Here is a 25,167-nt window from a genome sequence, read left to right on the forward strand (position 1 = left end):
GTCAGCCTGCCACCAGAGAGTTTGGCGCCACTCAACAGAAGTGTCCCCCTCTGGCCAGCAACAGCTTCTGCCCGGCAACAACTTAGGGGTGTGTAGAGCAGACAATGGAGAGTGGAGGACTTTGATCCACTAGGATCACTGTAGGGATTAGGGCAGTGTTTCCCAAATTCGTTCCTCAAGGCACTCTAACAGTCCAGGTTTTAAGGATATCTATGGCTAAGCACAGATAGTTAAATCAAATGGACTGATTAGGTCACCTGCACCCAAGCATGGTTATCCTTAAAACCTGGACCATTAGGTTGTCTTGAGGACAGAGTTTGGGAACCACTGGATTAGGGGAAAGATCCCTGGTGATTCCACTAAGGGGTATTATACATAGATGAAAGACTGTACTCCTGTTCCCGCACAAGGGCATAGCTACCACAGGTGCAGGGAGTGCAGCTGCTATGGGGCCCAAAGATGAGAGGGGCCACCTTCCCTGTCACAGTAACATGTGTTATATACAGGGGCGTAGCTACCATAGGTGCAGGGAGAACAGCTGATATGGGGCCCAGAGCTGAGAGGGGCCACCTTCCCTGTCACAGTAAATGTGTTACATACAAGGGTGTAGCTACCATAGGTGCAGGCAGTGCAGCTGCTATGGGGCCCAGAGCTGAGAGGGGACACCTTCCCTGTCACAGTTACATGTGTTACATACAAGGGTGTAGCTACCATAGGTGCAGGGAGAACAGCTGATATGGGGCCCAGAGCTGAGAGGGGCCACCTTCCGTGTCACAGTAAATGTGTTACATACAAGGGTGTAGCTACCATAGGTGCAGGCAGTGCAGCTGCTATGGGGCCCAGAGCTGAGAGGGGCCACCTTCCTTGTCAAAGTTACATGTGTTATATACAGAGTGTAGCTACCATAGGTGCAGGGAGTGCAGCTGCTATGGGGCCCAGAGCTGAGAGGGGCCACCTTCCCTGTCACAGTTACATGTGTTACATACAAGGGTGTAGCTACCATAGGTGCAGGGAGTGTAGCTGCTATGGGGCCCAGAGCTGTTCCCTATCACAGTTACATGTGTTATATACATTTTTTTGTCATTAAGTGGTACATAGGGGTCCTTTCAAACTTTTTCCTTGTTGCCTGCAATATATCTAGGTATGTCCCTGGACCTGCTCCTTGTAGTGTGGTATAAAATGAACTTGAGGGCATTTTAATGTTATATAATATGAACTGGTGGCACTGTAATGAGGCACAATATGAACAGGGAGCATTATACATCAGAATGTGAATTTGGAGTACTGTGCGGCGTAATGTGTACTGGCAGCTCTGAAATGTGACATAGCGTGAACTTAAGCATTACTGCGATTCATAAAAGACACTTGGGCACTAGTATGGGGCATAACATTAAATAAGGCTCTACTATGGTTCAGAAAATCAACTAGGGCACTATTAAAGGGCATAAAATTAACAACTGCTGCAGAGAAGTGTCTTTCTAGAAGCATTGGGACGGGGGCCCCTTCAAAATGTTCCTATGGGGCCCACAAAGCTCTGGCTGTACCCCTGTTCCTGCACAAATATTTTGTTTAGCCACAAATGCCCTACACAGTTGCTGGCATTACACAGAGGAACCTCTACCTCATGTGACATTAGCAAGTCTAGAACATATCTTAGATTAATACACCAAGACAGTAGTTCCCAAACTGGGTGCCATGGGTTGATGGTCCAGGAACAAATCAAATTATTTATGGTCAATGTGACTGGCAGAACCCAGCACTGGTTTTGCCTATCATTAAAAAAAAAATACGGACAAACAATTGCAACCCTGTCTACCACCACATAACTGAACCCAAGAATGACATTTTTGCTGAATTTCTCAAAAAGAAAGGCCCAGGGGTGCCGTGATTGAAGAAACCACTGCACCAAGATGCTGGCTGAGCAGTAGTTTCATGCCATCCCTACCAGCAGCGGGATGTAAAAGGCTACGTTCTCCCTTCTAGTGAAGCTCGATACTTACTATGCACAATGAGCCAGACTAATCACTGCGCGCTTCCTCCTGCGCTCATGCTATAAAGTACGTTACAGCAAGTGGGAGTAGTGGAGCAACAGGATGAAGACGTGTGTTCCTCAAGCAGTGGCTTCTGGAGGAAGCGCATGATTGCTGGTCCTTGCCTTACCTGGGGGTATATTTACTAAGCCTTACATGGAGATCAAGTAGACGGAGATAAAGTACCAGCCAATCAGCTCCTAACTGCCATGTCACAGTCTGGGTTTGAAAAATGACAGCTAGGGGCTGATTGGCTGGTACTTTAGCTCTGTCCACTTTCTCTCTCTCCAAGGCTTAGTAAATAGACCCCTATGCCGTTTAGAAGAACAAAAAAGTATCTAACTTGAAGAAGTAACTACATTGTTTCATCCATGCAAAGTTCCTTATTTTATTATGTGAGATGACAGATTGTTAAGGCGAAGCTTGCAATGAACTGGATAGCGATGTAATGCTATCCTCATGTGTTCTACGTAGTATCTCTGGCTCGGTGTAAGGAATAAGAGATCCAGAAGGTCACACATTATGCAGCCAGCAGACGTTTCCTGGACAGGCACTAGGCTGGAATTTAAGAGAATAAAAAGCTAAAGCTAGAATTCCGCAACATAACACAGAGGTTGTACACTTCGCTCATATCGCATGTGGTGGGAGCTTCACCAATGGTCTCCACATGTACGCAGCTCCAAAATGACAGGAGCCCCTTACAGCACAACCAGGTCGAGAGGGAGGGGGATTTGCAAATCCCACCCCTAAATTTAGGCGTGGGGTTTGCAAACCCCCCCCCCCTCCGTCTGTTTGTCTGTGACCCCTCCCCCTTTCCAGAACCTGATACATAATTATCTCCAGGAATGACCGAGCAACTACCATTGTTTGTCTGCTTGTGTGCGAGAGGCATTGAATGGGAGCAGTATTTGGAAGGCATGCTGTTCCTTGTAGTGCCAATGGGAGATCCTGGGGGTGGCTCCTGCGTAAGATAGCTCTCTGTCTGGATGTGTTTTAGTAATAACCTTTATCATGAGGCCTACTGTGACAAATTACATGGCCCTATGTGGGCACTGCTATTATGTAGTGTTAGGACTGCTGATATCGGAGAAGCCATAAAGTGGCTCAGCAGCTTAAACATGTGTTTGCAAACATGTGTGACTAATTCTCTGAATTCTATTACCAGATAGGTTCAGGTATGGTTACAGGTCATTTTTAGTGTGCTGAAGGGAAATTTAGGCGTGGGATTTCCAACCCCCCCCCCCCCCGTCTGTTTGTCTGTGACATCCAGGTCGAAAGATTTGTGAGGGACAATTATCGCCATTCGAAAACCACTATTTTACCAGGAGTGAGTGAATGACCTTATTAGGAGTCACCGTTAAATGATTACCTCTGCCAATGAGCGACTGGCTCTGATTCTCCATGGACCATGATATTATCTGCTTAGAACCTAGAGCAAGCAAGGGGCCTAATTAAAAATTGGCTGGGATCCCAGCTTTTAAATGCCCGGCAGCTAGGGGAAGGGGGTCTGTGTGAGTGCAACGAAGCCCCCTGCGGACTCAGTGCTATGGGTGTTGTGGACACTGACAAGTGGGAATGGTCCCTGTTAGTCGGCATACCGACTGTTGGGATTGTGAGGGGGCGAATCCCACCGTCGGTATTGTGACCGGTGGTCTTCTGACCACCAGTCACACAACTACACCCCTTTGGGACAGTTAATGGGGAGTGGTGGTATAAATGCAGGCGTGGCACGGCCGTTTTTGGGACATGTATCTGTTTTCAGATCTAGAGAAACATGGCACCAGCGTCGCTACTGCCGCGGCCAGTCTGCGCAGCCATAAGTCTACCGCTAACCTCAATGTTCCTCGTTTTTGCGTATAGGCTGCAAAGGTGAGTGTGCGATTGTCCGGTGGGCGTCTCTTCTCATTGCTAACATTATCCGCTCCATAGCATAGAAAACTGCAGTTGTGTACAAACATGAATGAGGCCCAAACTCCACTGATCTGCACAGATTATTTGTGCTTCTGTGAAATCCATTCATGGTCATTCGGTGCAGTAGATGTGAATTTCAAGTGTATCAGATGCATCTCTTAAATAAATAACCATAATGAGAAGAAATCAATGGCAAGTATGGTGGCCAATCCCGGGATCGGGGAGATCCCGGGACTTAGGGCCAAAAACGTCCAGGATTCAATCCCGGGATTCGAAGCTTCAATCCCGGGGATTGAGGGATCAGTGCTGAGCGAACACAGGACCCTCAGACGCTGCCCGGCTTCCTTCTTCCGGCTCCCCAATCATGAGGTCACGTTGCACCGTCACACACCGCTGGGAGCCGCCAGGAGAGAGCGGAGGATGTTCCCCACCCGCCCGCCCATGGTATATGGTGAGTTATGTGTGCGGGGCGGGCAGGGCGAGGGGGCGGCCACATAGTTAAAAGCCAATCCCGGGAACTCCCGCAGAACTCGTACGTTTTTTTAAAGCAGCAAACGTTTACAAGGCAAAAGCAAACTGGTTTTGCCTTGTAAACGTTTGCTGCTTTAAAAAAATGTACGAGTTCAGCGGGAGTCTTTGAGCTCCGGCCATCTCCAAATCCATTACATCCGGTCCCATGTGTTGTAGCATGAATGGAAGACTTGTATCATAAGCTGTTATACTGTTACTGTATGTATTTTGTGTCTTGACCATTTGCCAAACCCCCTGTCTCATGAGACAAACAAAAGAAGGTGGTATGTAGGACATTATCATTTTATGGTACAGATACTCCAATACGGAACACGGGCAAACACTTGGGAAGGTCTCGGAAATCCTGACCTCCTTTACAGAGGATTCTACTCTGCTCTTCTCAGCATTCATAGCCTTACTGTGTGTGCCCTGGCCCCACATAAACTCAGGCCAGGAAATCCATGCTTGACCACAGGTGACTTAATCTGGACACAAACATGGATAGCCTCAAATCCTGGACTGTAATAGTGGATTTGGGAAACTCTGATCTCAAGATAGTATGTCGGATTTATGCCGGAAACAACATCTATATCGAACGGTTGCGGGATTACTGGTTTTAAAAACAGGGATTTTTTTTTCCTAGGCGAGAACGTTTTAGCGCCTCTTTATGGGTGAAACTGAATTCAACTGCTACTGACAGACGGCATGACCAAATCGGCTACTCAACAACAGATTTGGGGACGGTAATGGGTTAATCCAGCATCGACGCTGCTCCCAATTATTTTCAATGTTCGCCGAACCAGCTCGCTCCGTGTTTATTTTACATTATTTTCTCCGACCAACATGGAAATGCACACCGGCCGGCTCATGTTTCCAGTTAGCACGCTAATCCGAAATTTAACTCTTAATCCGCAGTCAGCTAGAGTGAAAAGAATGTTTGTCTGCGACTGAATTATTTCACATGCGGTGTAGCGTTACATATCTCAAGAGATGACAAAGTATGTACATACCATGTACCATGTTTTACATAGCGGTAACCGAGCAGAACAAATCTCTTTCCTCCAAACAAAGGTGCGTTTGTTAAAAAAAAAAAAAAAAAAGCCTTCTAGGGCTCAGAAACAGGGCAAGTTCCGTGCAATTCGATGTTATTTTATCCAATGCAATTTTCTAAGAGATAGAAACGTGCATGTTCTATAGATTAACCAATCGGCATTATTAGGAATACAGTGGTCTATGTACAAAGCCTTGGAGAAAGAGAAAGTGAATGGAGATAACGCGCCAGCCAATCAGCTCCTAACTGCCATGTTACAGGCTGTGTTTGAAAAACGACAGTTAGGAGCTGGTTGGCTGGTACTTTATCTCTCTCCACTTTATCTCTTTCCAAGTCTTAGTACTTACTCCCCCCATAGTACCAACCAATCAGCTCCTGTCATTTTTCAAACCCAGCCTGTAACATGGCAGTTAGGAGCTGATTGGCTGGTACTTTATCTCCATCCAATTTATCTCTCTCTGGCACAGATTTATCAAGCCTTGGAGAGTGATAAACTGCTCGGTGATAAAGTACCAACAAACCAGCTCCAAACTGCCATGTTACAGGCAAAAAAATGACAGTTAGGAGCTGATTGGTTGGTACTTTATCACCGTGCAATTTATCACTCTCCAAAGCTTGATAAATCTGGGCCTCCAAGTCGTAGCACCTAGACCCCTAAGTAAAGAGAGGGTACGTACCCAAGTTATTGGCGGGGTATCGCTTGCGTAGCCGCTCAGTCAGTTTGGATACTTTGTTTTTAATCGCATCATTTCTGCTGATGAATCCGTTGTCCTGGAGATTCAGCTCGTAATCGGACGGGCACTGGGAAACGTCGTCATCCTCCTAACAAGTAGAGCAATGCAAACCCCATAGTCAGGATGGCGACAGAATATCAACAGATGCTTATGTCATCCCTTTACGTGACTTTTTGTTCCATGCACTTGAGAATGTGGCATGACGGAGAATGACACTGGAAGAACTGCAGCCAAATGTAGCACAGATGGGATCATTCCTCCTCCTAGGCGGTGAAGTTGAAAAGTCCAATCTATATTCAACTCCTAGCTGCATTATAGCATCTGAACTAATCTTATATAAAAGGCAAATTCTACCCTCAGCGGTCCTCATGTGCAACCAAGAGTATTACGGTAATGATGGCCACACCAATAGCTGGTGACGGGGTACGGAGGGTATGGGGGACTGCACTACTTCTGTTCCGAACACAACTGGCACTGAGCGATCGGGAAATCAGCCGTCACTTGTATAAGGTTAGAAAGCCATAAAAGAAATAATAAGAATTTACTCACCGGTAATTCTATTTCTCGTAGTCCGTAGTGGATGCTGGGGACTCCGTAAGGACCATGGGGAATAGACGGCTCCGCAGGAGACTGGGCACACTAAAAGAAAGATTTGGTACTACCTGGTGTGCACTGGCTCCTCCCTCTATGCCCCTCCTCCAGACCTCAGTTAGGATACTGTGCCCGGAAGAGCTGACACAATAAGGAAGGATTTTGAATCCCGGGTAAGACTCATACCAGCCACACCAATCACACCGTATAACTCGTGATATTTAACCCAGTTAACAGTATGAAATACAACTGAGCCTCTCAACAGATGGCTCAACAATAACCCTTTAGTTAGGCAATAACTATATACAAGTATTGCAGACAATCCGCACTTGGGATGGGCGCCCAGCATCCACTACGGACTACGAGAAATAGAATTACCGGTGAGTAAATTCTTATTTTCTCTGACGTCCTAGTGGATGCTGGGGACTCCGTAAGGACCATGGGGATTATGCCAAAGCTCCCAAACGGGCGGGAGAGTGCGGATGACTCTGCAGCACCGAATGAGAGAACTCAAGGTCCTCCTCAGCCAGGGTATCAAATTTGTAGAATTTAGCAAACGTGTTTGCCCCTGACCAAGTAGCAGCTCGGCAAAGTTGTAAAGCCGAGACCCCTCGGGCAGCCGCCCAAGATGAGCCCACCTTCCTCGTGGAATGGGCTTTCACTGATTTAGGATGCGGCAATCCAGCCGCAGAATGCGCCAGCTGAATTGTGCTACAAATCCAGCGAGCAATAGTCTGCTTAGAAGCAGGAGCACCTATTTTGTTGGGTGCATACAGGATAAAAAGCGAGTCAGTTTTCCTGACTCCAGCCGTCCTGGAAACATACATTTTCAAGGCCCTGACTACGTCCAGTAACTTGGAATCCTCCAAGTCCTTAGTAGCCGCAGGCACCACAATAGGTTGGTTCAAGTGAAAAGCTGATACCACCTTAGGGAGAAACTGGGGACGAGTCCTCAATTCTGCCCTATCCATATGGAAATCAGATAAGGGCTTTTACATGACAAAGCCGCCAATTCTGACACACGCCTGGCCGAAGCCAAGGCCAATAACATGACCACTTTCCACGTGAGATATTTGAGATCCACGGTTTTAAGTGGTTCAAACCAATGTGATTTTAGGAAACTCAACACCACATTGAGATCCCAAGGTGCCACAGGAGGCACAAAAGGGGGCTGAATATGAAGCACTCCCTTTACAAAAGTCTGAACTTCAGGCAGCGAAGCCAGTTCTTTCTGGAAGAAAATCGACAGAGCCGAAATCTGGACCTTAATGGAACCCAATTTTAGGCCCATAGTCACTCCTGACTGTAGGAAGTGCAGAAAACGACCCAGCTGAAATTCCTCTGTAGGGGCCTTCCTGGCCTCACACCACGCAACATATTTTCGCCAAATGCGGTGATAATGGTTTGCGGTTACTTCTTTCCTGGCTTTTATCAGCGTAGGAATGACTTCCTCCGGAATGCCCTTTTCCTTTAGGATCCGGAATTCAACCGCCATGCCGTCAAACGCAGCCGCGGTAAGTCTTGGAACAGACAGGGCCCCTGCTGTAGCAGATCCTGTCTGAGCGGTAGAGGCCATGGGTCCTCTGATAACATTTCTTGAAGTTCCGGGTACCAAGCTCTTCTTGCCCAATCCGGAACCACGAGTATCGTTCTTACTCCTCGCCTTCTTATTATTCTCAGTACCTTTGGTATGAGGGGCAGAGGAGGGAACACATAGACCGACTGGTACACCCACGGTGTCACTAGAGCGTCCACAGCTATCGCCAGAGGGTCCCTTGACCTGGCGCAATATCTCTTTAGCTTCTTGTTGAGGCGGGACGCCATCATGTCCACCTGTTGCCTTTCCCAGCGGTTTACCAACAGTAGGAAGACTTCTGGATGAAGTCCCCACTCTCCCGGGTGTAGGTCGTGTCTGCTGAGGAAGTCTGCTTCCCAGTTGTCCACTCCCGGAATGAACACTGCTGACAGTGCTAGTACGTGATTTTCCGCCCATCGGAGAATCCTTGTGGCTTCTGCCATGGCCACCCTGCTTCTTGTGCCGCCCTGTCGGTTTACGTGGGCGACTGCCGTGATGTTGTCTGATTGAATCAGAACCGGCTGGTTTTGAAGCAAGGGCCTTGCCTGACTTAGGGCATTGTAAATGGCCCTCAGTTCCAGAATGTTTATGTGTAGGGACGACTCCTGACTTGACCAAAGTCCCTGGAAATTTCTTCCCTGTGTGACTGCGCCCCAGCCCCGAAGGCTGGCATCCGTGGTCACCAGGACCCAGTCCTGTATGCCGAATCTGTGGCCCACTATAAGATGAGCACTCTGCAGCCACCACAGTAGAGACACCCTGGTCTTTGGAGACAGGGTTATCAGTTGATGCATCTAAAGATGCGATCCCGACCACTTGTCCAAGAGGTCCCACTGGAAGGTCCTTGCATGGAACCTGCCGAATGGAATTGCTTCGTACGAAGCCACCATTTTTCCCAGGACTCGTGTGCAGTGATGCACCGATACCCGTTTTGGTTTTAGGAGGTCTCTGACTAGAGATGACAGCTCCTTGGCTTTCTCCTGCGGGAGAAACACTTTTTTCTGTTCTGTGTCCAGAATCATCCCTAGGAACAGTAAGCGTGTGGAAGGAACCAGTTGTGACTTTGGAATGTTTAGAATCCAGCCATGCTGTTGTAGCACTTCCCGAGATAGTGCTACTCCGACCAGTAACTGCTCCCTGGACCTCGCCTTTATTAGGAGATCGTCCAAGTACGGGATAATTAAAACTCTCTTTTTTCGAAGGAGTATCATCATTTCTGCCATTACCTTGGTAAACACCCTCGGTGCCGTGGACAGTCCAAACGGTAGTGTCTGGAATTGGTAATGGCAATCCTGTACCACAAATCTGAGGTACTCCTGTTGAGGAAGGTAAATTGGGACATGCAGGTAAGCATCCTTGATGTCCAGGGATACCATGTAATCCCCCTCGTCCAGGCTTGCAATAACCGCCCTGAGCGATTCCATCTTGAACTTTGATTTTTTTATGTATGTGTTCAAGGATTTCAAATTTAAAATGGGTCTCACCGAACCGTCCGGTTTCGGTACCACAAACAGTGTGGAATAGTAACCCCGTCCTTGTTGAAGTAGGGGTACTTTGACTATCACCTGCTGGGAATACAGCTTGTGAATTGCCTCTAGTACAGCCTCCCTGCCCGAGGGAATTGTCGGTAAGGCCGATTTGAGGAAACGGCGGGGGGGAGGCGCCTCGAATTCCAGCTTGTACCCCTGAGATACTACTTGAAGGATCCAGGGATCCACCCGTGAGCGAACCCACTGATCGCTGAAATTTTTGAGGCGGCCCCCCACCGTACCTGGCTCCGCCTGTGGAGCCCCACCGTCATGCGGCGGATTTGGAAGAAGCGGGGGAGGACTTTTGTTCCTGGGAACCTGCTGCGTGGTGCAGCTTTTTTCCCCTTCCTCTGCCTCTAGACAGAAAGGACCCGCCTTTTCCCCGCCTGTTTTTCTGGGGTCGAAAGGACTGTACCTGATAGTACGACGCTTTCTTAGGCTGTGAGGGGACATGGGGTAAAAATGCTGACTTCCCAGCTGTTGCTGTGGAAACAAGGTCTGAGAGACCATCCCCGAATAACTCCTCACCCTTATAAGGCAAAACTTCCATGTGCCTTTTAGAATCTGCATCCCCTGTCCACTGCAGAGTCCATAAACCTCTCCTAGCAGAAATGGACAATGCACTTATTCTAGATGCCAGCCGGCAGATCTCCCTCTGTGCATCTCTCATGTACAAGACTGAGTCTTTTATATGCTCTGCGGTTAGCAATATAGTGTCCCTGTCCAGGGTGTCAATATTTTCTGACAGGGAATCTGACCAAGCAGCAGCAGCACTGCACATCCACGCTGAAGCAATAGCTGGTCTCAGTATAACACCAGTGTGTGTATATATAGACTTTAGGATAGCCTCCTGCTTTCTATCAGCAGGTTCCTTTAGGGCGGCCGTATCCGGAGACGGTAGTGCCACCTTTTTAGACAAACGTGTGAGCGCTTTATCCACCCTAGGGGGAGTTTCCCAACGTGACCTATCCTCTGGCGAGAAAGGGAACGCCATTAGTAATTTTTTTGAAATCACCAATTTCTTATCAGGGAAAGCCCACGCTTCTTCACACACTTCATTTACTTCTTCAGATGGGGGAAAAACTATTGGTAGTTTTTTCTCCCCAAACATAATACCCTTTTTTGAGGTACCTGGGTTTATATCAGAAAGGTGTAAAACCTCTTTCATTGCCTCAATCATGCCACGAATGGCCCTAGTGGACATTAAATTTGACTCATCGTCGTCGACACTGGTATCAGTATCCGTGTCGACATCTGTGTTTGCCATCTGAGGTAGTGGGCGTTTTAGAGCCCCTGATGGCCTTTGAATTGCCTGGGCAGGCACGAGCTGAGAAGCCGGCTGTCCCGCATTTGGCATGTCGTCAAATTTTTTATGTAAGGAGTCGACACTTGCACGTAATTCCTTTCATAAGTCCATCCACTCAGGTGTCTGCCCCGCAGGGGGTGACATCACATTTATAGGCATCTGCTCCGCCTCCACATAAAGTCTCCTCATCAAACATGTCGACACAGCCGTACCGACACACCGCACACACACACAGGGAATGCTCTTAAAGGAGACAGGACCCCACAAAAGCCCTTTGGGGAGACAGAGAGAGAGTATGCCAGCACACACCAGAGCGCTATATAATGCAGGGACTAACTGAATTATGTCCCCTAGAGCTGCTATAATATTTACTGCGCCTCAAATCTGTGCCCCCCTCTCTTTTTTACCCTTTTCTGTAGTGTAGACTGCAGGGGAGAGTCAGGGAGCTTCCTTCCAGCGGAACTGTGAGGGAGAAAATAAGAATTTACTTACCGATAATTCTATTTCTCGGAGTCCGTAGTGGATGCTGGGGTTCCTGAAAGGACCATGGGGGGATAGCGGCTCCGCAGGAGACAGGGCACAAAAAGTAAAGCTTTAGGATCAGGTGGTGTGCACTGGCTCCTCCCCCTATGACCCTCCTCCAAGCCTCAGTTAGGTACTGTGCCCGGACGAGCGTACACAATAAGGAAGGATTTATGAATCCCGGGTAAGACTCATACCAGCCACACCAATCACACTGTACAACCTGTGATCTGAACCCAGTTAACAGTATGATAACAGCGGAGCCTCTGAAAAGATGGCTCACAACAATAATAACCCGATTTTTGTAACTATGTACAAGTAATGCAGATAATCCGCACTTGGGATGGGCGCCCAGCATCCACTACGGACTCCGAGAAATAGAATTATCGGTAAGTAAATTCTTATTTTCTCTATCGTCCTAGTGGATGCTGGGGTTCCTGAAAGGACCATGGGGATTATACCAAAGCTCCCAAACGGGCGGGAGAGTGCGGATGACTCTGCAGCACCGAATGAGAGAACTCCAGGTCCTCCTTAGCCAGGGTATCAAATTTGTAGGATTTTACAAACGTGTTTGCCCCTGACTAAATAACCGCTCTGCAAAGTTGTAAAGCCGAGACCCCTCGGGCAGCCGCCCAAGATGAGCCCACCTTCCTTGTGGAATGGGCATTTACATATTTTGGCTGTGGCAGGCCTGCCACAGAATGTGCAAGCTGAATTGTATTACACATCCAACTAGCAAAAGTCTGCTTAAAAACAAGAGCACCCAGTTTGTTGGGTGCATACAGGATAACAGCAAGTCAGTTTTCCTGACTCCAGCCGTCCTGGAACCTATATTTTCAGGGCCCTGACCACATCTAGCAACTTGGAGTCCTCCAAGTCCCTAGTAGGCGCAAGACACCACAATAAGCTGGTTCAGGTGAAACACTGACACCACCTTAGGGAGAGAACTGGGGACGAGTCCGCAGCTCTGCCCTGTCCGAATGGACAAACAGATATGGGCTTTTTTGAGAAAAAAACCACCAATTTGACACTCGCCTGGTCCAGGCCAGGTCCAAGAGCATGTTCACTTTTCATGTGAGATGCTTCAAATCCACAGATTTGACTGGTTTTAAACCAATGTGTTTTGAGGAATCCCAGAACTACGTTGAGATTCCACAGTGCCACTGGAGGCACAAAAGGGGGTTATATATGCAATACTCCCTTGACAAACTTCTGGACTTCAGGAACTGAAGCCACTTCTTTCTGGAAGAAAAATCGACAGGGCCGAAATTTGAACCTTAATGGACCCCAATTTGAGGCTCATAGACACTCCTGTTTGCAAGAAATGCAGGAATCGACCGAGTTGAAATTTCTTCGTGGGGCCTTCCTGGCCTCACACCACGCAACATATTTTCGCCACATGTGGTGATAATGTTGTGCGGTCACCTCCTTTCTGGCTTTGACCAGGGTAGGAATGACCTCTTCCTGAATGCCTTTTCCCTTAGGATCCGGCGTTCCACCGCCATGCCGTCAAACGCAGCTGCGGTAAGTCTTGGAACAGACATGGTACTTGCTGAAACAAGTCCCTTCTTAGCGGCAGAGGCCATAAGTCCTCTGTGAGCATCTCTTGAAGTTCCGGGTACCAAGTCCTTCTTGGCCAATCCGGAGCCATGAGTATAGTTCTTACTCCTCTACGTCTTATAATTCTCAGTACCTTAGGTATGAAAAGCAGAGGATGGAACACATACACCGACTGGTACACCCACGGTGTTACCAGAACGTCCACAGCTATTGCCTGAGGGTCTCTTAACCTGGCGCAATACCTGTCCCGTTTTTTGTTCAGACGGGACGCCATCATGTCCACCTTTGGTAATTCCCAACGGTTTACAATTATGTGGAAAACTTCCCCATGAAGTTCCCACTCTGCCGGGTGGAGGTCGTGCCTACTGAGGAAGTCTGCTTCCCAGTTTCCATTCCCGGAATGAAACACTGCTGACAGTGCTATCACATGATTTTCCGCCCAGCGAAAAGTCCTTGCAGTTTTTGCCACTGCCCTCCTGCTTCTTGTGCCGCCCTGTCTATTTACGTGGGCGACTGCCGTGATGTTTTATCCCACTGGATCAATACCGGCTGACCTTGAAGCAGAGGTCTTGCTAAGCTTAGAGCATTATAAATTTACCCTTAGCTATATTTATGTGGAGAAAAATCTCCAGACTTGATCACACTTCCTGGAAATTTTTTCCTTGTGTGACTGCTCCCCAGCCTCTCGGGCTGGCCTCCGTGGTCACCAACATCCAAAACTGAATGCCGAATCTGCGGCCCTCTAGAAGATGAGCACTCTGTAACCACCACAGGAGAGACACCCTTGTCCTTGGATATAGGGTTATCCGCTGATGCATCTGAAGATGCGATCCGGACCATTTGTCCAGCAGATCCCACTGAAAAGTTCTTGCATGAAATCTGCCGACTGGAATTGCTTCGAAGGAAGTCACCATTTTTTTTTACCATGGCCCTTGTGCAATGATGCACTGATTTTAGGAGGTTCCTGACTAGCTCGGATAACTCCCTGGCTTTCTCTTCCGGGAGAAACACCTTTTTCTGGACTGTGTCCAGAATCATCCCTAAGCACAGGAGACTTGTTGTCGGGATCAGCTGCGATTTTGGAATCTTTAGAATCCACCCCTGCTGTTGTAACAGTATCCGAGATAGTGCTACTCCGACCTCCAACTGTTCCCTGGACTTTGCCCTTATCAGGAGATCGTCCAAGTAAGGGATAATTAAGACGCCTTTTCTTCGAAGAAGAACCATCATTTCGGCCATTACCTTGGTAAAGACCCGGGGTACCGTAGACAATCCAAACGGCAGCGTCTGAAACTGATAGTGACAGTTCTGTACCACGAACCTGAGGTACCCTTAGTGATAAGGGCAAATTTGGGACATGGAGGTAAGCATCCCTGATGTCTCGGGACACCAGATAGTCCCCTTCTTCCCGGTTCGTTATCACTGCTCTGAGTGACTCCATCTTGATTTGAACCTTTGTAAGTGTTCAAATTTTTTTAGATTTAGAATAGGTCTCACCTAGCCTTCTGGCTTCAGTACCACAATATAGTGTGGAATAATACCCCTTTTCTTGTTATAGGAGGGGTAATTTAATTATCACCTGCTGGGAATACAGCTCGTGAATTTTTTCCCATACTGCCTCCTTGTCGGAGGGAGACCTTGGTAAAGCAGCCTTCAGGAGCCTGCGCAGGGGAAACGTCTCGACATTCCAAACTGTACCCCTGGGATACTACTTGTAGGATCCAGGGGTCCTGTACGGTCTCAGCGTCATGCTGAGAGCTTGTCAGAAGGGTTGGAACGCTTCTGTTCCTGGGAATGGGCTGCCTGCTGCAGTCTTCTTCCCTTTCCTCTATCCCTGGGCAGATATGACTCTTATAGGGACGAAAGGACTGAAGCTGAAAAGACGGTGTCTTTTTCTGCAGAGATGTGACTTAGGGTAAAAAGTAAAAACGGTGGATTTTCCAGCAGTTGCCGTGGCCACCAGGTCCGATGGACCGACCCCAAATAACTCCTCTTCCTTTATACGGCAATACACCTTTGTGCCGTTTGGAATCTGCATCACCTGACCACTGTCGTGTCCATAAACATCTTCTGGCAGATATGGACATCGCACTTACTCTTGATGCCAGAGTGCAAATATCCCTCTGTGCATCTCGCATATATAGAAATACATCCTTTAAATGCTCTATAGTCAATAAAATACTGTCCCTGTCAAGGGTATCAATATTTTTAGTCAGGGAATCCGACTAAGCCACCCCAGCTCTGCACATCCAGGCTGAGGCGATCGCTGGTCGCAGTATAACACCAGTATGTGTGTATATACTTTTTATGATATTTTTCCAGCCTCCTGTCAGCTGGCTCCTTGAGGACGGCCCTATCTATAGACGGTACCGCCACTTGTTCTGATAAGCGTGTGAGCGCCTTATCCACCCTAAGGGGTGTTTCCCAACGCGCCCTAACTTCTGGCGGGAAAGGGTATACCGCCCATATTTTCTATCGGGGGGAACCCACGCATCATCACACACTTCATTTAATTTATCTGATTCAGGAAAAACTACGGTAGTTTTTTCACATCCCACATAATACCCTCTTTTGTGGTACTTGTAGTATCAGAAATATGTAACACCTCCTTCATTGCCCTTAACGTGTGGCCCTAATAAGGAATACGTTTTTTAAAACCCCTGACGGTGTTTTTGAGACGTCTGGACCGGTACTAATTGTTTGTCGGCCGTCTCATGTCGTCAACCGACCTTGGCGCGTGTTGACATTATCACGTAATTCCCTAATAAGCCATCCATTCCGGTGTCGACTCCCTAGAGAGTGACATCACCATTACAGGCAATTGCTCCGCCTCCTCACCAACATCGTCCTCATACATGTCGACACACACGTACCGACACACAGCACACACACAGGGAATGCTCTGATAGAGGACAGGACCTACTAGCCCTTTGGAGAGACAGAGGGAGAGTTTGCCAGCACACACCAAAAACGCTATAATTATATAGGGACAACCTTATATAAGTGTTTTCCCTTATAGCATCTTTTTTATATATTTCTAACGCCAAATTAGTGCCCCCCCTCTCTGTTTTAACCCTGTTTCTGTAGTGCAGTGCAGGGGAGAGCCTGGGAGCCTTCCCTCCAGCCTTTCTGTGAGGGAAAATGGCGCTGTGTGCTGAGGAGATAGGCCCCGCCCCTTTTTCGGCGGCCTCGTCTCCCGCTCTTAACGGATTCTGGCAGGGGTTAAATATCTCCATATAGCCCCCGGAGGCTATATGTGAGGTATTTTTTAGCCAAAAAAGGTTTTCATTTGCCTCCCAGGGCGCCCCCCTCCCAGCGCCCTGCACCCTCAGTGACTGCCGTGTGAAGTGTGCTGAGAGGAAAATGGCGCACAGCTGCAGTGCTGTGCGCTACCTTAAGAAGACTGAGGAGTCTTCTGCCGCCGATTCTGGACCTCTTCTCGTTTCAGCATCTGCAAGGGGGCCGGCGGCGAGGCTCCGGTGACCATCCAGGCTGTACCTGTGATCGTCCCTCTGGAGCTAATGTCCAGTAGCCAAGAAGCCAATCCATCCTGCACGCAGGTGAGTTCACTTCTTCTCCCCTAAGTCCCTCGTTGCAGTGATCCTGTTGCCAGCAGGACTCACTGTAAAATAAAAAACCTAAGCTAAACTTTTCTAAGCAGCTCTTTAGGAGAGCCACCTAGATTGCACCCTTCTCGGCCGGGCACAAAAATCTAACTGAGGCTTGGAGGAGGGTCATAGGGGGAGGAGCCAGTGCACACCACCTGATCCTAAAGCTTTACTTTTTGTGCCCTGTCTCCTGCGGAGCCGCTATCCCCCCATGGTCCTTTCAGGAACCCCAGCATCCACTAGGACGATAGAGAAATGGCGCCAGTGTGCTGAGGGAGATGGCTCCGCCCCTTTTTCGGCGGACTTTTCTCCCGCTTTTTTCTGTATTCTGGCAGGGGTAATTACCACATATATAGCCTCTGGGGCTATATATTGTGGTTATTTTGCCAGCCAAGGTGATATTATTGCTGCTCAGGGCGCCCCCCCCCCAGCGCCCTGCACCCTCAGTGACCGGAGTGTGAAGTGTGTATGAGGAGCAATGGCGCACAGCTGCAGTGCTGTGCGCTACCTTGGTGAAGACTGAAGTCTTCTGCCGCCGATTTTCCGGACCATCTTCTTGCTTCTGGCTCTGTAAGGGGGACGGCGGCGCGGCTCCGGGAACGAACACCAAGGACGGGTCCTGCGGTCGATCCCTCTGGAGCTAATGGTGTCCAGTAGCCTAAGAAGCCCAAGCTAGCTGCAAGCAGGTAGGTTCGCTTCCTCTCCCCTTAGTCCCTCGTTGCAGTGAGCCTGTTGCCAGCAGGTCTCACTGTAAAATAAAAAACCTAATATATACTTTCTTTCTAGGAGCTCAGGAGAGCCCCTAGTGTGCATCCAGCTCGGCCGGGCACAGAAATCTAACTGAGGTCTGGAGGAGGGGCATAGAGGGAGGAGCCAGTGCACACCAGGTAGTACCAAATCTTTCTTTTAGTGTGCCCAGTCTCCTGCGGAGCCGTCTATTCCCCATGGTCCTTACGGAGTCCCCAGCATCCACTAGGACGTCAGAGAAAATGGCCTGGGGAAAATGTATCAAATCTTCTATAGATGGACAAGAGAAGAGGTTGTCCATGGTAACCAACCAGATTCTAGTTCTCATCTTATAGCATGTACTTGATAAATGTTAAGTAGAACCTGATTGGTTACTACGGGCAACTTTCTACCTCTTTAAAAGATTTGATACATTTCCTTCCATGTCTCTCAAGTATAATTTACTTTACTTTGCAATATGAGGTTCAGCATGCATATTCGGTGTTGGGTGGAGCCCAGCAATTTATCCTGCATACCTGAGGTTTGGCATTTCCCCCCCCCCCTAACCAGTGGGTTCACCGAGGACCTCATCTTTCCACTGATTTACTAATAAGACACAATTCATTAAATAAACCACAAATCCCCCTGGTTCACATCAACAACATGCTTGCCTAGCAGCAACGGTAGGAGCAGTGGTAACGCGGGGCAGTTGGGTCCTTCGAGGAATCCACTGGGTCAGGAGATCCCAAGTAACAAATGATTCCAGCTGAACTTCTTGAACTCAGCATTGAGGAGGTTGCAGCTCCATACTGGCTAGTACTGGACACATGCTAGTGCTACATGTGGCAGCAACATGAAGTGCCCATCTGCCACCTGTTCTGTGATGGAGCCTGAAGAATAGTCATCAGCGGAACATGCAGCTAAGCCTGGCAGAAGCCGCAATAGAAGCTGGATTATCAGCAGTTGCCACTTCCACCTTCCCTGCATCACGCTGCCTGCACTCACCAGGGTCATCAGTTGTTGCTCCTTTCTCAAGCAGCATGGACAAAGAGAAGACAATTAAGTACCAATACTTCCCTGGCGTCATGGCTCCACCGTACTCCTGCTGTACATTGTGGTGTCTGTTTACAGCACTACCTGGGGCAATACAGAGGCAAATATCCCACCTCCTGGTTATTATAGTAATTTGTTCTGTATAACGGATGTAACCAACATTTTACGGGAAGGGCATAAAAGAAGTCATAATACAGATAGAGAGATCTGCTAGATGTGTATGGCCGTGATTGGCAACAGTTGCAGTACCATTGGTACCAGTTGGCACCTTTCAGGACACACCTTGGCCCCAATGTATTAGCCTGCCATTAATAGACACTGGTATGAGTTAGACTGCGTATGTGCCGAAGAAAGCAATCACAGACTGAACACGTGCCGCACCATGCATTCGCAGCTCAGCGGGGTATAAGAGCACCGACAGCTCATTCCGGGCATGTTCATTTCTCTCCGTCCATGAAAAGGGCCTTTCTGGGTGGTAACCAGGCTGTTACCGCATGTATACAGTACACGGAACAGATCCGTCACATGGGAATGTCATGAGCATGTAGCCTGACTTCAGGGCTGATTTGGGGTGGGCATGCAGAGATGGGATGCCAGTTACCTGGGCCCAAGCATGTTGGCAGGGCCCGGGTCAGCTGCTAGTCGGGGACAAATGGCCACCTGTGCAGCTGCCGGCGGACCGGAGTGGCGCCAGTAAAATAATTTTTAATTTTTTTTGAGGGGATGCAGCCCTGCCACCCCCCCCCCCCCCCCCCCATTTGGAACCTGGGCCCGTGGCTGCTCTCGGTGGCCCTAAAGGTAGTAAATTTGGCTTCTGCGGACTCTTGCACATGCAGCTGATTTGCATTCAACTTGGAGTCAGACCCATAGCAGCAAGTTTTAAAGTGGGAATTCATTTTAAAAAAGGCACAAATTACTTGGTTTTGCCTTAGAAATAGAGATGTGCAGAGTTTCCAGAAATCCGAGTCCACACAAACTTTGTGGATCCGAACCAAGTCCCAGTTTGACTCTTCCCGCAGTACAGAATTCTGATTTTAAATTCAAATTTCGACTTCAGGATTGCAAAAATTACATGATTTTAGCTGTTTTTATCGATTTGTATCGATGATTATAATTTTTTTTTTTTTTTTTTTTTTTAACGCTGTTAACCCGGACCGAAATGCGAATCAAAACCAAAACACTTGAGGGTGGTTTTTCCAAAACCAAAACACGATGATGAATTATAATATAAAAACATGGGGGTAAATGCGCACCTCTCTACTTAAACCCAATTGTTTTAAATCTAGCTGCTGCAGTCTCCAGAATCACAGGCTATAACAATGGGGCTCAGGACTCAGGCTGGGCACACACTTGGATGACCCAACGATCTCCCTACAGACCAACACGATGTAATATTGTGTCCTCGTACACGCTACATGTTCCGCAGTATGAGGACATGCTTTATCGTACCGGATTACTGAACAGCATCATACATCGCAGTGTCCCATCTAAAGAGGAGCACATCATATGGAAAGATGCCACTACACAATTCATCTAACGACGGTCATGCAGAGAAATCTCATGTACCTCAGCTGGACAACAAATCCTGCAGTGTGTCATGAGAATATTCCGATTTCAGGGGGTTAAACAGGTATCTTAGCAAACCCAAAAAAGCACACTAATGGGTAAAACCATGTGCACTGCAGGTGGGGCAGATATAACCTGTGCAGAGAGAGTTAGATTTGGGTGGGTTATTTTGTTTCTGTGCAGGGTAAATACTGGCTGCTTTATTTTTACACTGCCATTTAGATTTCAGTTTGAATACACCCCACCCAAATCTAACTCTCTCTGCACATGTTACATCTGCCCCACCTGCAGTGCATATGGTTTTGCCCAATTGCTAACTTGTTTGGTTTGCTAACCAACCTGAATAAGGCCCTCTGATAGCTAAAGTGGGTCGCACCTGGAACTTGTACATGGGTCCTTCCCGGGTGCAACCCGCTTAAGACCCCTTTCAGACTGGCAGCACCAACCCATCAAAATGCCGGGTTGGTGACGTGCGCGGTGACCTGTGCGGAGGCAGCTCCTGGAGATCAGATCATCTCCAAACGCCGCCTCTACCTATAAAGTGAACGGGTTCCAGGTCGCATTGACCCGGCAACCCGTTCACACTGCACCTGACCCGGTAATAACCCTGCTTTATTCCCAGGTTGAAATACCGGGTCAGACAACTCGGAAAATCGGAACATACCCCTTACACACTGCATCTAGACCCACGTCGACCCAGCAATACACAGATGGAGCCTCACTTATCTAGCCTTCTCTGCTGCGCCTAGGTGCACCATGGTTTATTAGCATTTGCCTTTCCTCTATTGTTCTCAGCTGCAATACAATAAAGAGAGAACAATACAGCAGGGGATTAAGTAATTACAGCAGGGGATTAAGTCCGACTGCCCTGGCTCAGTTAGTCCTATTAATGGGATAGATGAGCAGGGCTCCTTCTGTATTTATTTGTGCGGTGTGAAAGGGGTATAACAGGACATTTCCAGTACAGTACTGAGTCATTCACGACAACTTGTACAGCCAGATAAAAGCTGTTGCGACACGCAGCAGTCAGTGAGATTTGCAATCGCCTTGTGCTGAGTTACAACAACTTTTTTCTTTGTGACAGTTTTTGTAAATGTCTCCCTTTAACTGACATACGGCACGTGGATCACTGCCCCCATTACAGGAGCTTCCGTACCAGTCATCACCCACTTTATAGGCCGTGCTTAGACGCAGACCTCAGACGTAATATAAATATTTGCTTCGTTGTGCGACACGGAGGAAGAAAATCCTAATTTTTAAGGATCCATCGCTGCTAAGCGTGGGGACAAGTTTACACAACGCTGTGCCAAGTTATACACTGTAGCGCTTTAAAAAGTTTTGTCATAAACTACTCCGAGTGGATTAAAAAAAACACAACCACCCACTTCATGGCCTGCGCTCAGTAATCACCCATCGGAGTAACATAAATGTTTAACATTTCACCCACCTCTATAGCGTCTTTAAATTCCTCATCAGGCTCGGCCTCCTCCGCTTCCTCCACACTTCCCGGAGAGAGATCCTGTCACACACAAAGCACTTTGTCATCCACCTAATATTTTAACAAATCTACAGAGAATGCATGTTAAGAGAAAGTCTGTTTTTATTCAAATACTTATTTTGTTGGTTGTCCAAACGGGTGTGGTATTGAAGGTCGACAGTGTCTAGGTCGACCACTATTGGTCGACAGTAACTAGGTCGACAGGGATTCTAGGTCGACAGGGTCTCTAGGTCGACATGAGTTTTTAAATCTTTTTTGGTGTCGTTTTCACCGTACAGTGACCGGGAACCCCAATTAGTGCACCGTGTCCCCTCGCATGGCTCGCTTCGCGCAACCTGCTTCGGGCAAGGTGCCTCGCTCCGCTACCGATGTGCACGGCACAGGTTACCGTCCCAACCGTAGTCCACGTGGATCGTAAAGTATGAAAGTTAAAAAAAAGAAAAAAAATGTGGAAAACTCGACCTTTTGACCTGTCGGCCTAGAGACCATGTCGCCCTAGAAACCCTGTCGACCTAGTTACTGTCGACCAATAGTGGTCGACCTAGACACTGTCGACCTAGAGACCGGATACCGTCCAAACTCAGATTCTTTCCACATTTTTGGGCAACACAGACATGGACATAAGTGCATTTAACCGTAGGAGACAATGGACATAAAGGGGGATATGTACTAAGCCTTGGAAAGAGATAAACTACTAACCAATCAGCTCCTAACAGCCATGTTACATGTGGTGTTTGAAAAATGACAGGAGCCGATTGGTTGGTAGTTTATCTCTCTCCACTTCATCACTTTCTAAGGCTAAGTAAATCTGCTCCTATTTACTGAAGTGCTGGTTTAAAATTCTGGAGCTATTTTGCATAGCTACCAATCAGATTCTACTTATCACTTATCTAGTACCTTCTAGAAAATCATACCTCCCGACTGCCTCAGACAGACAGTCCAGCTTTTTTGGGACTGTCCCACTGTCCAACCCTCTTGCCACAGGCTGGAGCATCGTCACCACTGCTCTGCAAAGCAGGACAGTGGGCAAGTTGATGGAGTTTGCATGCGCACAGAATCTGATCACAGCGCAGGAGAGCCTGGGCGCAGCCCAGCATTTCGGGGAGTGATGGCTACGCCCCCATAGTGATGGAAATGGAGGCATGACACAAGGCCACACCCATTTCCCCCAAGGTCATGACCCCTTTGCTGACGCACGTGCCTAGAGTCCCTAATTAAACTATCACAATGTAGGGAGTACTGTGGCCAATTCCGGGATCAGCAGGATCCCGGGATTTAGGCCTAAAATTGTCCAGGATACAATCCCGAGATTGGAGCTTCCAATCCCGGAGATTTCTGGATTAGCCAGCCCCCTTTTATTTTCAATGACGGGCAGAGTTGAGCCTCTTCATAAGGTTCAGATGCTGCCCGGCTCCCTCCTCCGAACTCACTCTGACTCCAGGCTTTGTGCACTGCGTAGTGTAACATGATGTCAGAGGTCACGCTGCGCAGCCTCACGTCCGCCGCGTGCGCCGCCCGGACTGCCCACACCTTACAGCACAGCACTGCAGACCTCCGTAAATGGACCCACCCTTCCACCTACCTGAATAGAGAATGGTAAATTATGGTGGGCTGTGGTGGTGGCTGGGCAGGTGGTACATTGACAACCCAATCCCGGAAATTCAGGGATTGATTGTTTTTCAATCCCAATTCCCAGCATTGAAAAAAATCGGCCCGTGATTGGCCTCCCTAGTTGGGAGGAATGAGAAAATCAGCTAGAGTCTGTTTGGGTGCCATCGACAAGGGATCCACTTTTATAAACCCGCACTTTAGTAAATATGGTGTTTCTGTGGTTTCCGATTATCCAAAGTAATGTTATGCAGATAATGGAAAAGACTAGTTTATGCCGAGGACTCAGGAGCCACAGCAGGCAAGCTCCTTAGTAATCACACCCACCCATAAACTGTCCCTTAAGTAAAAAAGGGTGACCGGGTCATCCTAATACATTGCAACGACACAGTTCTCGGGACATACTGTATTTCCTGCTTGGAGATTTCATATGTTTGCCTCTGCCCTCTAAGATCACTTAGAATCGAGTTTCACAAAACCAATTCAATGCAGTGGCACAGCAAGTCAGAACTCTGCAGCAAATAGCAGGTTCATTGTGTAACCCACACACACAATTACACGCAGGATTTTACTGTATGAAAAGAGCTTGCATAATGCATTTTCTCCCAGATCACCGGCAACAATGTAATGATTTATTTTCCGATTGTCCCATTACCGTTCAATAAAACCCAATGTTTAACACTCTGGACAGGAAGACTGAGTCATTCTGCTGCCATTTAAATCTTCATTGAAGTCAGGACAAAGTGGTATATATTCTATTTAAGCCCATTCCTTTATAAAGTCACAGTGAGGCACTAAGTCATCATTCATGGATAAAAGGCTAGAACTTCCATTTCATTATAAAGTCTAGACTTTCATTTAATCTGTTCAAAAATACATCATCAGCAAAACAAAACTTGGCTGCATTGACTAAAGCGAGTTCTATAAGAAAGCTTTTTCTGGACGTTTTAAGAAGAAACTATAATAGCTAGAAAACATGGATTTATAGTCACTTAACAGCTTATGCACGGTTAGATTGCACTCCATCAATTCTCTTCATTGGAGAACATGTTTCTGCTTTAGGGTTGTGAGAAATATAGAGTTTAAAAAAATAAATAAAAAAAAAGGATTAAGCCAATATAAAAAGAATAACAGATGAATAAAAATCTCAAGTGGGAGGGGCTTTGACAACCTTGCACGTAACAAGCACTCAAGTAGAAAAAAAGGTTTGCTGGAGACAGCAAAGGAGATTGGAGTGAGGTGGAAGTAGCTCAGCTAATTAACCTTATCTCCGCTAATGACTATTTAACATGTTAAACAACTTTCTATGCATTACCATAAACCTCTGCAGTCCAAATTACAGCATACATGCCATATCTCTCTGTATTATAATCATGCCATTAGCTTTAAAATCTAAATCAAATTGATGTTGCATAAAAAAAAGAAAAGAAAGAAAGAAAGAAAAGAAAGAAAACAATTAAAATAGGAAATAATGGAAATGACCCCCAAAACCGGCTACTATCATTATTGGATTAGTAAGCTATTTCAACAGGTGTACAACAGCATACCGGCGTCGGGATCCCGAATGCTGGCAGCAGTGTGAGCGCAAAAGAGCCTCTTGCGGGCTCGAAGTGCTCGCCACGTTGCGGGCACGGTGGCGCGCAATGCGTGCCACGCTATTTATTCTCCCTCCAGGGGAGTCGTGGACACCCCAAGAGGGAGAATAGTTGTCGGCATCCCGACGGTCAGGATCTCAGCGCCGGTATGCAAAGCGCCGGTGTCACGACAGCCGGGATATCGAGTGCCTCC

General features: G+C 47.7%; 1 protein-coding gene across 5 annotated transcripts in view; it reads right to left on the bottom strand.

Moving 5' to 3' along the window:
• Window positions 1–25,167, bottom strand: part of ZFYVE27 (zinc finger FYVE-type containing 27) — a 144,945-nt gene that overhangs the window by 23,816 nt on the left and 95,962 nt on the right. For 3 of the 5 annotated variants that reach the window (XM_063962315.1, XM_063962316.1, XM_063962317.1), the window contains 2 exons: window positions 21,721–21,792; window positions 6,180–6,324 (listed from right to left, as the gene is read on the bottom strand). In XM_063962315.1, coding sequence (XP_063818385.1) covers window positions 6,180–6,324; window positions 21,721–21,792 — 217 coding nt within the window. Of the gene's footprint in view, window positions 1–2,390; window positions 2,589–6,179; window positions 6,325–18,267; window positions 18,681–21,720; window positions 21,793–25,167 lie in introns of those variants that run through there. The other 2 variants (XM_063962319.1, XM_063962318.1) reach the window with 2 other exon arrangements.

The sequence above is a fragment of the Pseudophryne corroboree genome, chromosome 3, assembly GCF_028390025.1.
Source record: "Pseudophryne corroboree isolate aPseCor3 chromosome 3, aPseCor3.hap2, whole genome shotgun sequence".
NCBI classification, from domain to species: domain Eukaryota; kingdom Metazoa; phylum Chordata; class Amphibia; order Anura; family Myobatrachidae; genus Pseudophryne; species Pseudophryne corroboree.